Source organism: Misgurnus anguillicaudatus, chromosome 24 (assembly GCF_027580225.2).
Source record: "Misgurnus anguillicaudatus chromosome 24, ASM2758022v2, whole genome shotgun sequence".
Classification (NCBI taxonomy): Eukaryota; Metazoa; Chordata; class Actinopteri; order Cypriniformes; family Cobitidae; genus Misgurnus; species Misgurnus anguillicaudatus.
Genome location: NC_073360.2, coordinates 2,658,549 through 2,670,719, shown reverse-complemented (window position 1 = coordinate 2,670,719; position 12,171 = coordinate 2,658,549). Strand labels below are relative to the sequence as shown.

The 12,171-nt window shown below is 35.0% G+C and overlaps 2 protein-coding genes across 2 annotated transcripts; both read right to left on the bottom strand.

Moving 5' to 3' along the window:
• Positions 1–396: 396 nt before the first annotated feature.
• Positions 397–7,948, bottom strand: phkg1a (phosphorylase kinase, gamma 1a (muscle)). Its single transcript, XM_055195631.2, has 10 exons — positions 7,786–7,948; positions 6,887–6,986; positions 5,266–5,444; positions 4,714–4,768; positions 4,537–4,602; positions 4,117–4,280; positions 2,684–2,774; positions 2,417–2,570; positions 2,022–2,147; positions 397–986 (listed from the first exon to the last, which is right to left on the bottom strand). The coding sequence occupies exons 2-10, from the start codon at positions 6,967–6,969 to the stop codon at positions 720–722; spliced, it is 1,185 nt and encodes a 394-aa protein (XP_055051606.2). The 5' UTR covers positions 6,970–6,986; positions 7,786–7,948; the 3' UTR covers positions 397–719.
• A 267-nt stretch (positions 7,949–8,215) lies between these two features.
• On the bottom strand, positions 8,216–11,587 carry chchd2 (coiled-coil-helix-coiled-coil-helix domain containing 2). The gene is made up of 4 exons (XM_055195634.2): positions 11,391–11,587; positions 10,382–10,640; positions 9,992–10,193; positions 8,216–8,517 (listed from the first exon to the last, which is right to left on the bottom strand). Exons 1-4 carry the CDS (start codon positions 11,435–11,437, stop codon positions 8,507–8,509), a joined length of 519 nt encoding a protein of 172 aa, XP_055051609.1. The 5' UTR covers positions 11,438–11,587; the 3' UTR covers positions 8,216–8,506.
• Positions 11,588–12,171: the final 584 nt, after the last annotated feature.

Below are 12,171 nucleotides of genomic sequence, written 5' to 3'. Positions count from 1 at the left end.
CGATACTTGATGTCATGAGCCGATCTGTCTGCGCAGTGTCGCATAAGTCGAAAACATTGAGTTAACTTACGTTAAACTACAACAGAAAGAACAAAATCAAGAATAAATTCCGAATAACAATAAAAACAACGATATTGCCTTGAATAATCACCATATCTAGAACTAAAAACTATAATTGGTTTACACTACACTATCCTCTACTACACTGTCCTCCATACCATCTGCGGAGAAATAATTTTGACTTATCTTATATTACTTTTTTGTCTTATATTATCATAAACAAAGAACATTCTTTGGATTTCACAGGCAGGGTCATATATTTTTGAAAATCAGTTATAGATATAATAAAGCATATTATGAATTTAGTTTTTTTTAGGTATTTAAAGCATTTAATAATAATAATCAAAACATGACCTTTATTAGCATGGGAACTTCAAGTATCCAGGTTTAATGCATATACAATATTTCAGTTAAAAAGGCTCCTGATACCTACATTTTAACATCGTAACCCAATAATGCAGCTCTTAAGAGCAAACTGAAATTTGCTTTGCAGGCAAATCAAAAAGTACATTTTTATTCCCATATAGCATGTTTTAGATAATAAGACATGATGTATTAATGATACCCTTACACATTTAAAGTGTTTCTCATAAACACTGTCCAGGTTAGATGTCTGTCTATGTTTTTTCATCCACTGTGTCTCAGTTTCTGTAGATTTCTTACATCATTCGTAATGATGAATCATCAGTTTCTGCCGCTAGAGAAAGCAGGATTGCTTTTGGACTGTTCTCAAACAGAGCAGCTCTGTTCTGTGTCTGGCCCTTCTTCACCCAGTGACCATAAATCTTAAAAGCACAGGCATCAATCAGCTTGCGAACAGGTTTAAGTGCATAAGGATCGCTCTTGATCACTTCCTTGGTAACTGGCTTGGCACGTCGATAGTTGCAATAAATGCGCATTGTAGCCAGAACTGTCATACAGATTACCTGTGAAACAGAAAGCAACAAAGTGTCATATATGATATTCAAATTAAAAATTAGTGCAACAGTGGGGTTCTGGAAATAATCAATCCCATACATATTTACTAATGATGCTTTTTTTTAACAGTATAGTATAAAGCTATTAAGACAGATGTACTCACTTTACTTTTAAACAACTTGCAGTCCCGACCAAAACTGTTGGCAAATTGAGGTATTTGCTTTTTATTTTAATATGAAAGATGTATTCAACATTTTCTATTCATGTTTCATAGTTGTGTTGGAGTGTAAACTAAAGCTAAGCATTGAGAAGAATTTAAGGAGGCTTTGAAACAATAGTTACAGTTGTTACTATATTCAATACAATATATGCTTTTTTCCCTGGAGCTTTTCATTTTTATAATTTTTTTATGTTTAAACAAAACCTCACAATGTATGATATGCTGTAGTGCTGTTTTATCAAATACTTTTGTCCTTACAAATTAAGTGTTTTGACCATTTGGAACCCGAGGGATCACTTTTGGCAACTACTGTCCAAAAATGCAAAAGATTTAGTATATGAGGAGCTCAGAAGCAAAAGCCGGTAAATTAGATGCTTAAGACTAGTACTATACATTCATCAAATCCACTTAATCCCTTGCATAAGGCCATTTAGACATATCAGTCTGTAAAATGCTTATTTACAAGAAAACATGTGAGACGTGCTTAGAGGGTTTTGCATCTTCATATATTTTAATAATTTGCAATAAACTTAAATAAATATATATATAAAATTCAATTCAAAGAAATTAAGTATATATACTACACTGTACTTTTCAATTTCCATGTACTGGATACTTTTGTAAATGGCTTTGAAAATATGGGCAGTAACTGCTTTACTTTAGGCAAGATTGCAATTAAAGGGCCTATTTATCTCATCTAAAATATTCAACTGTCCACGTTCAATTTTGTAAAACATTTTAAAGGAAGAGGAAATTCTGTTAATAGCGGGTAATCCAAGATCAGCACTCTTACACAGTATTTCTTAAACAATGCAAACCGCACCTTGAACTTCCTGTATGGGCTGAAATGTCGCACCTCTGCGACCACATACTGTTGGAAGAACGGATGGTTTAGGGCATCTATTGCAGTGTAACGCTTCTCGGGATTAACCACCAACATCCTGGAGATCTAAAAAGGTTTGCATGCCACACACACACACACACAACAGTGTCAGTTAACACAGCTAGGAAGAGCCAGTGTATTATTTAATAAAACTCGACTGAAAAAAGGAAATCATATACACCTAGGATGTCATTAAGGTTTGCTAAATTATGGGGACATTTTCTTTTAATGTAGGTGTAAGTTGATACCCATTGCTTGGTAAAGGTAAACAAGTATATTTTGTGACCTACAACATAATCATGCTTATATTTTCAGTTCTGCTACACATGACACACCAAGTCTTTGACGGTGTCCGATCGGTCATCCCATTCTGGAGAGGCGAACTGGTAGCTTCCTGCTAGGATCATGCGTAGCATTAGCATCTGCTTCCTGTGCCAGAAGGGAGGGGAACCCGCAAGAAGGGTGTACATGATCACCCCTGCACTCCAGCTGAAAGATATACGAAAACATATGTGCAATACAATTACAGACTACAGCTGTGTTTTCTTATCAATCATTCAAAGGTGATATTCTTAGACCAACATATCTAAAGAGTTACTTACATATCTACTGCGGTCCCATAACCTTGGTGGTGAGGATCCATAGAGCATTCAATAATCTCTGGGGCCAGATAACCTGGTGTTCCACATACCTCTGTGTGTAACAACACAATAACAAAAACATCACCAATTTGGGGATTTAGGAGATTTCCTACCTCAACCCAGAAATAATGTCTGTTTTAATGTTACCAAACACATTAAAACTTTTGATGTCCAGATATTATTTCCTGTTTTGGGGTGGGAAATTTTCTAAATGTCTGGAACGCAGCATTAGGGTACACAGATTAATCGCAAGGGAAAAGAGGGCCAACATTAACCACTTCAATCAAAATAGTGAATCATTTGTAAAACATGCACATAATCTTATAAAAAGTGGTTATGAAATGTCAGAAGCGATCACGTAAACTATCTCCTAGTTAACGAGGTGCATAAATCTTATTGCATTCCAGTAATTTAAGGGAAAGTATAAATGTTTTTTTTTCTCGTGTTGGTGCTTGATTTTGGTGTGAATTACAACATGTACATGAAACCCGCACTGTAAAGTGCACCGTTATCTATTCGTCGAATCAGAGGCAATCATGCCCATTTAGTTTTTTGAGCCAAATTGATTTTGCATGCAACCTCCAAACCAGAAAAGCATCTATTAATTTATTACTTGTCTTTAAATCTGTTTACAATACTATTAGTTCTGTGCGGCATCCTCATCATTTTCAGCGATATTTTGATCATGTTACATGCTGCTTTATTTTGGAGGCAGGTGATGTTGCAAACGTCATAAGCATCTGTGCACGGTCACGGCATAACATAACACAGCTGTTTTGCAAATGCATTAATAGCACAATTGAGAAGTATAAACAGAACATAAATAAACATAAATGCAATTTCAGATGTAACTTCAGCTAATCATTATTCTGATTGGTTGAACTATTGTAAGTATTTGACATAAAAGTTAGTCAACACATTTATCATGGTGGTTTTTACATGGCTTAGATTGTCAAAAGTGTAGGTGAGAGTGTCAAGGAAAAGACTAACCCTCTATAATATTTATTTTAATGTCTGTTTGTGCACACTTAAAACATGGTGCATGATGCCCCTGTCTCTGATTAATTAAGTTCACCATGAAATATTTTTACTATGGTACCTTTAAATGATACTTATCAGCCATGTAAGACACATAATAAGTAAATGGTCATGCTTCGAACATGAAAAGCCTCTGTGTTTCAGTTCAAAGGTCAGCGGATATACTGTACCACATGACCCCAGAGTAAGAAAATAACTCTTTAAGTGTCAAATAACTGTGTAGCTATGACAACCTGCATGAAACTTAACCTCTTAGAGTTGCAATAAATCTCAAGCACAACACTGACAGCTAGTAATAAGAAAATGTAATGAAGATGGACATATGGCCAACTAGTTAACCAGATAGACGTGATTACCGTTAAGTTTTTGTCCCGGGGCAATCTGGACGGCAAACCCAAAGTCAGTGAGTTTAATGCTCATATTGTCATCCAGAAGAATGTTTTCCGGCTTAAGATCTCTGTGGACAATGTTTTGAGAGTGAAGGAACTGAACCACCTCCAACAGTGACCGCATAATCTTCCTGCAAAATCAAAACATGAAACTGCAAATAAATGCAATGTATACTGCTGTACATTGAGCTATGATACATGTTTTATATATGGAGTGAATCTAACAACAGCATGCTCACAGGTTCACCACAAAACCAAATGATTTATTCTTGCAGAAATTCAAAATGGTGATTCTCATACAGAAAGAAATGTTTATTTAGGTGAAATAAGGTGAAATATGAACCAGACATGTTCTTGACAGGTTTTATAAGATTTAAAGACACTAACCTCGTCTCTTTTTCACTGAGCGTTACCTTCTCGGTTAGGTAATCAAAAAGCTCTCCTTTCCTCATCCTGTAAGCACAACGTTTATGCAGATTCTTTATATACCAAATATAAAAGCTTTTTAAAAGTGCATATCTTCTGAATACATTAAGCTGTATGTTAGATCCACAATATACTCACAAATCGAACACCAGGAAGAAGAAAGCTTTCGTTTCGTAGCAATCTTTAAGCTGAACTGGTGAAACAAAGTGTTTACATCACTCAAAACACTCTATAAATGTAAATGCAGTTACGACATACATGTACATTGTATAATGACAATTGAATTAGATAACATTTTAATACAAATAAACATAATTTCTTATAAACTTCATATGTTTATGCCATTTAAAGACTTTAACAAGCTTAGGTTTACACAGCAGTGTCCCAGCAGAGCAGTGTAACAGGTATAGCTGATCTCATTACATAGTCGCATGTGACTTTATTATAAAGTCTCAAATACTCTTATTCTTAAGTGTAAAAAAGGAATTTCTCTGGATTTACAAATCCTTGGGATCTTTTGGGATAATGTACAGTAAATACAAAACTGCATCTAACATATCACACTGTGCAAGTAGGTTTTTGGAGTGGTTTTCATTACAAAATCTTTACGTATTGTGCCTTTAAGTGTCCAGTATTTTTAAGACTACTGTATATTTTAGTACATTTCAAAACATTTGGAAAGACACTTACTGATGTTTTCTTGCCCATAGACTTTCTTGAGGATTTCAATCTCCTTAATTGTGGCATTTCTGATCTCCTCGATCTCTTCAGTGCTCATCTTATCTGAGGGAGTGATGTCGATGATCTTGACAGCGTATTCCTGGGCGGTGCGCTTCTGGATACAACGTCGAACCACGCTGCTTACCCCTCTGCAAATAATGATAATGACAAATAAGTTAGATGTGTCTTTGTAGGTTATATACAGGTAGTAGCTATGTAAACAGATTTTATATATTTCATTAAAATTTAGTGCATAATGTAAATGTATAAACACATAAACATCATTTCAACCCAGTTCCACAAATTACCGATACTCAAAGAGAGCTTACAAGTAATACAATTTGGGTACAAAGATAACTTTAAATGTAATAGGCAGACAAACAGACAACTGTTTTTCAATTGGCCAATTACTTGACAGCATGATTCATTTGCTTTGTAAGACTGAACAGTTATAAATCATTACATCATCAGTACAATGTGCCCTTGAGTTACATAATAAAGTCATTTAACTATGCTCATACTGTGTAGATTCGTGATTTTTTTATACTTTACAGTATAAGGAGAAGTATAATCCATCTGCAAACTTAAATGCGTTGGTTAACAATGAACATTATAGTTTAAAAATATCAGCATTTTTTAAAGGGATAGTTCACTTTAAAAAGAAAATTCTGTCATAATTTTCTCAACACAAAAAAAGATATTTTGAGAAATGATGGTAAACACACAGCAGATAGTGACCATTGACTTCTATAGTAGGAAAACATATTTTGGAAGTATTGTGATAAATGATGAAGAAAATATTTTGATAAATGATGGTAAGCACACAGTTGACGGTACCCATTAAATTCCATCATATTTTTCTATTCCTACTATGGAAGTCAATGGTCACTTACTGCTGTGTGTTTACCATAATTTCTCATAATATCTTCTTTTGTGTTCATCAGGAGAAAGAAATTCATACAGGTTTACAACAACATGAGGATGACCAAATGATGACAGAATTTTCATATTAAAGTGAACTATCCCTTTAATTTTTGTTAATGTATCACATTATGTTCAGCGACCTTGAGCTTGGGAAATTCGCTTTATAAATAAAACATATTAATGTAATTTACGCCAATACAGTTATTGACGTTAGTTCATTATGCATTAACTAATGTTAAACTTTTGATTTTTAAAAACATTAAATGCTAAAAGTATTAACATGAATTAAGATAATAATAAATACTGTAGATGTGTTGTTCATTGTTAGTTCATGTTAGTGAATGCAAATACAACCATATTTTAAAGTAATACTTAACCATTTTTGGTTCGCACAAAGAACCGTTCAGTCAAAGTTTCTTAAAAGAATCATTTTTATTTTTAATATTTCATCTTCTCTGAAGAACCTTTATCCACTGCACATGAAAGTGAAACAGAAAGGTTCTTCAGACGTTAAAGGTTCTTTATGGAACCATATAGCCCAAATAGTTCTTCTATGCATTGTGTACAGCTAGCACCTTTATTTTTAAAAGTGTATGTGTTATAAAAATGTTCATTGACATGAAAATCATGCACAAAATGCCATGTATTTAATAAACTACAACAGTACCTTCCAAGGATCTCCTTTGGATCATACTTCTCATAGAAGTCCTGAGCTCCAACCCATTCAGGAATTTCATCTTCTTTGGTCATAATTATAACTGACACACCTGTATTATAACATAACTGGTTGAAAGCAGCAGTATCATAAAACACAAGCCATAGGCTTTAGACCAATTCTCCATAATGTAGTTCAGACATAATGTTAAAGATTTTTTGAAATTGGTAAAACAATAACTAAGTTGTACCTAAACAATAAAAAATTATACATAAAAAACAAAATAAGGTGGCTCTTATAAAAAATACTGACAGGAAAACTTAGCAGTCATTGTATATTTCTGAATAACAAACAACAAGAGAAACAATCAAAGAAATTGTAATGGATTGGCTGTGTTGGGAATTGTAATGATTTAATGGAATCATATGGGTGGGTTTCAAATGCTAATGTACAGTACGAAAAGAATACAATTAAAGGGTCATTTTTGAACATATTTATACATATGGTACGAAGGTAACTATTCAAATCGAAAATAAAATGTTTGTTCAATATTACCTTAAGCTATCGTAAAGCGAATAATCGCTATTCTTAAAAGATAGCACTGGATTACCATGTAAATATTATGGCACCGTTAAGATCATGTATGTTACGACGTTGAAACAATGTAACAGGCGTTGGGTCACATAGATAATGTCCTCTACAAACACACATATATGCATACACGGATCTAAATATATATCTGAAAGTGTTCATCTTTTATGTTTATTAAAGGTTTATTAAAGCTGATGCAAGGCTTCGCGTGTCACACATTAGCGGTTCTGCGCGTGCATCAATCTGAGCTTCATCATCACTGACGGAACGCGACAGTATTAAGATAAGCCTATTTACACGCGAGCGCCATTTCATCATACCTCTTTAAATCACTTTGAATGTTTAATATTGTTGTCCTCTCAGTCGTTGTGTGATCAATCCATGTTACAGTCTTCCGGGAAGAGTACAGAAATGTTTCGGTACAAATATGACTGCTCTGCTGCCTTCAACAACACGGCAAAAGGGCAACCGTGAATGTCAAGATCCAAAAATAAAAGCGATATCGAAGACGCTGGCGTCCTGTATCGCATTACGGTTACATACTACCGGTTCACATCTATATTTCTCTACCATTAAATCGCTTATTTTTGTCTCGGTCAAAAAACAGAAAATAAAAAAAAGAATTATAGCATTAAAAGAAAGAAAAAAAGGTCATTATTTAAGATAGGTCTATTTCTGTAAAATGAGGTTTAGTACATCTTTCAAAAAGATTTTTATTTAAATGAGTAATTGAAGAAAGGCACATGAATATAAATGTTTCATCCTTTTATTTGCAATTCAACATCACATTATTTGAATAAAACATTTTTATTGTTATTTTAATGAGGAAAAAATTCTACTGAAACAAAATAAACAAACATAACACATAAATCCTATGCATCAGATATGTTACACAGCATTTCTCCAAGGAACTGCTTTGATTTTTGCATTTCCTTTCTAAATTTACTAACATCATTGATTTGTGCAATTTTAAATTGTTTCAATGTAAGCAGATGAAGAATGGGTCTGGTAGGGATGTGTGTCCATGTTTTCTTATACGTCTCATGACAGTCCTGTGGAAAAGAAAAACTTTGTTAATGCAAACTATAACCCAACATTGATCTGTCATTCAAGTGCTTATTTACCTTTCAACACCATGTTTCTGTACTTTTTTCCAATAATGCCTTTTATTTATTTTTAATTTATTATTATTAAAATGAATATTTATTCAGTATGTTATTTCTACTACATTTTTCTTGTGTATGCTAAACAAACAGCAATAAAAAAGTCATTGCACTTTCCAGATTTCTTTCATTTCAGTAATGAGGAGATCAAGAAGCCAATTATGAACCTTATACGATGTGAAAAGTGTGCCTAATAAAAAAAACGCAGCTTTTTGGTTATTCGTCCACATGCAAACCCAGTATCAGCCATTACTGAGACTTTTTAAAAACTCCTACCAGGTCGAAGATTTTGGCATGTGATGTTTGAGTGTGCGCTATTATCTTCTTTGTTTGATATCGGGGGTGCGTTTCCCAAAAGCATAACCTGTTAGCAACTTAGTTGGTTGGCAATAGGAAATTGCATTGCAACCAACAAAGTTGCTAACTTAGTTAGCAAAGATGCTTTTGTGAAACGCACCCCAGATTGTGCACCACCATCTTCTTTGTTTACATATAGCAAGATATGGCACCTGATTGACTAACATGGCTTGATGGTTAGGGTTATATCGCCACCTTTTGGTTTCGCATACTTTTGACAGCTCTCCATATAATGTTTTTGCATTTTAATGTGGACAGATATTTTACTTAAAAAAAAAAAAAAGGGGGGGACAAGGCATCAGACAAAATGATCAGTTGTACAGACACCACAGACAACATGCTGGGTTTCCATCACACTGATTTTATGCGCATTTTGAAGTATTGCATCAGAAACGAGTGATGGAAAGTCAAATTCTGAATTTTAAAAATCACTTAATTTGCAAAAAAAAGTTTTTAGGCTCACTTGAGGTGGTTTTTGACTTATGCGAAAAAGAGTAAATGCAAATAATGGGAGATGGAAACCCATTTGCCGAATATCTGACATAGCTAACATGACGCAAGTGACTGATCGTCTAGCTGTATCAGCTGTTGTTGTCGTTACAATATATGGAGCTCGACGTTGCCGCAAAGCCCTTGCTGCTAGTGCCTGCATCAAAAGGGCTGCATTTCATTTTCTGTGCACAGCAATCAGTCTGGCAATTATGAGCTGCACTGCTAGAAAATGTATAACTTGCCAAATCATTGGTAAATTCAGTCCTGTCTTAGTTTTCTAAGTGTGCGTGCCTTGTTTTATTTACTGTCTGTTACTAGGTTATCAATACCACCGTCATTCGCAACTTGCATTTGTTTGTTTTTCTTTTTTTTGCTCATTTCAAAAAGATTTGCTTCGCGTTTTGATGGAAACTCAGTTACTGATATTTTTGCTTGTGGGCTTCCATATGTTTAGAAAAGAATATTCCTACACCAATAAAACAACACGTTTGTCTGATGAAAACAACATACGTACCATTGGAAAATTTGCATTGTTTGAGTACTTCGCTGAATCCCTCACAGAGTTTATAGTCGCTCTGTGTCTGAGCACACTCGATGAACTGCTTCAGCTCATATGCACAGGGACTCTGTTGTTGTTGTACGTCCTGTTGGTACATGGGCTGCTGTTGATACATTGATGGCTGAGGTTGATACATGGGCTGACCCTGATTGGGCTCCTGTTAAAAAGATTTGCTTATGTTAGGTTTTTAGTTTTAATACTTTTATATACAATATATAATAATTAATATACAAAGTCTATATTGCATTGTCCTCCTATAATTCATACACATTCCTTAAAGTTTACATGCTCAAAGTTAAAACACACAGACAAAAGTCCTGCTTTAATGACATGAATTGTGTTTACCTGATAAGTCACATCAGGCCTAGCAGCCTCAGACTGTCCACCTCCACCGAATCCACCGGTCATGGCATGACCTATCGTGTGGCCAACGGCAGAGCCGACCGCGACGCCTGCTGCAGTAGTCGCCATCTGGGCAAACATTCCTGGTTGTCTGGGAGCAGCAGCAGCAGGGTTGCCCACTGCCGACGGTGGAGCGGGACTGGGCGCTGGGACGTATGATCGTGGAGGAGCGGCCCTAGCCATCGGCGGAGGTGATGAGTAACTTAAAAAGATAAAAGGCAGAACAATTTACTCATCATTTTGTACTGTGCTGCCAAGTCCCTGGACTAAAGCATCTACAGGAATCGGACACTTTTTAACCAATTAATATTTATTCGTTTTTATGAACTGTCCGGAGACTTTTTTAATAATCATTTTGATTCAGACTATGTTTGTTTAGATTTATTTCAACTAATTTGTGAACTTGTGTGATCAACTTCTTGAGAACAAAATGCAGACGTCCTAAAAAAGTTTCACACAGTTTTACACAAGAGCAACAAGAAACATTTCAGAGGAGTGCATCCCTAGACTAAAATATTCCCTGTATGTCCATGACTTTTTTACTTTATATGACTTCTCCACACTGTAAATGATTAAACTGTTTAAATACTGAATTATAATATATTACATATTACACTTATGACTTAGATAAGACAACAAAATAGTTTAAAGAAAAAATAGGCTTTACATTATAAGAACAGGAAGGTTTCAGATTATATCTTTTGAACACAAGCAAATAGCCACCAAAGCTCACGCTTCAACATAGACTCGTGGTCAAATAAATAAAATCTGCATTTTTAATCATTTCTATAATCATAATCATCAAAGCCGGGTACATGTAATATTCTCATGTGGTAATCACTTCTGTCCATGTCGATGATGATATTACACATGTTCATGTTCATGTTCATGAGATGTGTTGGTTATGTGACACATGACTGGCAGTGTTTCTCTGTTTTTTCTGTTTACTCACCTCGGAGGACTCATCCTTGAAGTTCTGCTGCGGCTTCCTCTCGGCATGGTGCGTTTAAGATCAGGGACTCGGTGCAATTCCTGTTAACTTACTTTAATATTACTCTTTTAACAACCTGCTCTGCTTTTGCTTTACTGACCTTCGTACTGTACTTATTCAATCCGGGGAACTTTCTGGTGTGTTGCGTCATAAAACTACTTCCGCTCATGCGCATGTTGCACTTCTTTAACATTGATGACGTATTTTTGTAGGCCACCACGGAAGTTAGCGGGACACTGGTTTTCACGCCAAAAAGCCCATTCATTTTTTACCATAGACTAATAAACTTAACCATATACGTTTTGTCCAACAATATCATCTTCTCAGATGAACACAATTTTATTAAATTTGAAATTTACTAGAAATGAAAAGCTACAAGCGGACTACACCGCGGTATCTCGACATCAACATAATTGCTTTTTTGACAAATAATTCAATCTTTATTAAACACATGTAAAACATGTGTCCTGTTAAGAAATACTCCGAGGATGAATATTTGTATATGAATATGGGAATTGTAGCCATGTTGCATTGTTTTTGAGATGATGCGTGATGACGTTTAGAGGCCCTGACAACGTCTGTAGTCCATGTAGCAGCTTGTTAGCAGTCGCCCTTTCAAAGGCGAATTAAAGCTTTAAACAACACGAGTGGGGGTATTATTGGTGCGTTTTATGTCAAAGAATACAATGTGAAAAAATATTAGGCTTGTGTTAACCAAAAACCCATGACTTCAGGAAGATGG

Bases quoted from the DNA above. Each gene is read 5' to 3' on its own strand.
- phkg1a (XM_055195631.2), bottom strand. From the start codon at position 6,969: ATGACCAAAGAAGATGAAATTCCTGAATGGGTTGGAGCTCAGGACTTC. The intron at 5,445-6,886 runs GTACTGTTGTAG...CATTATTTGCAG, and splicing joins CCAAAGGAGATCCTTGGAAG to AGGGGTAAGCAGCGTGGTTC. The intron at 4,769-5,265 runs GTAAGTGTCTTT...TTGTTTCACCAG, and splicing joins CTATGGGCAAGAAAACATCA to TTCAGCTTAAAGATTGCTAC.
- chchd2 (XM_055195634.2), bottom strand. From the start codon at position 11,437: ATGCCGAGAGGAAGCCGCAGCAGAACTTCAAGGATGAGTCCTCCGAG. The intron at 10,641-11,390 runs GTGAGTAAACAG...TATCTTTTTAAG, and splicing joins TCAAGGATGAGTCCTCCGAG to TTACTCATCACCTCCGCCGA. The intron at 10,194-10,381 runs GTAAACACAATT...TCTTTTTAACAG, and splicing joins GGCCTGATGTGACTTATCAG to GAGCCCAATCAGGGTCAGCC.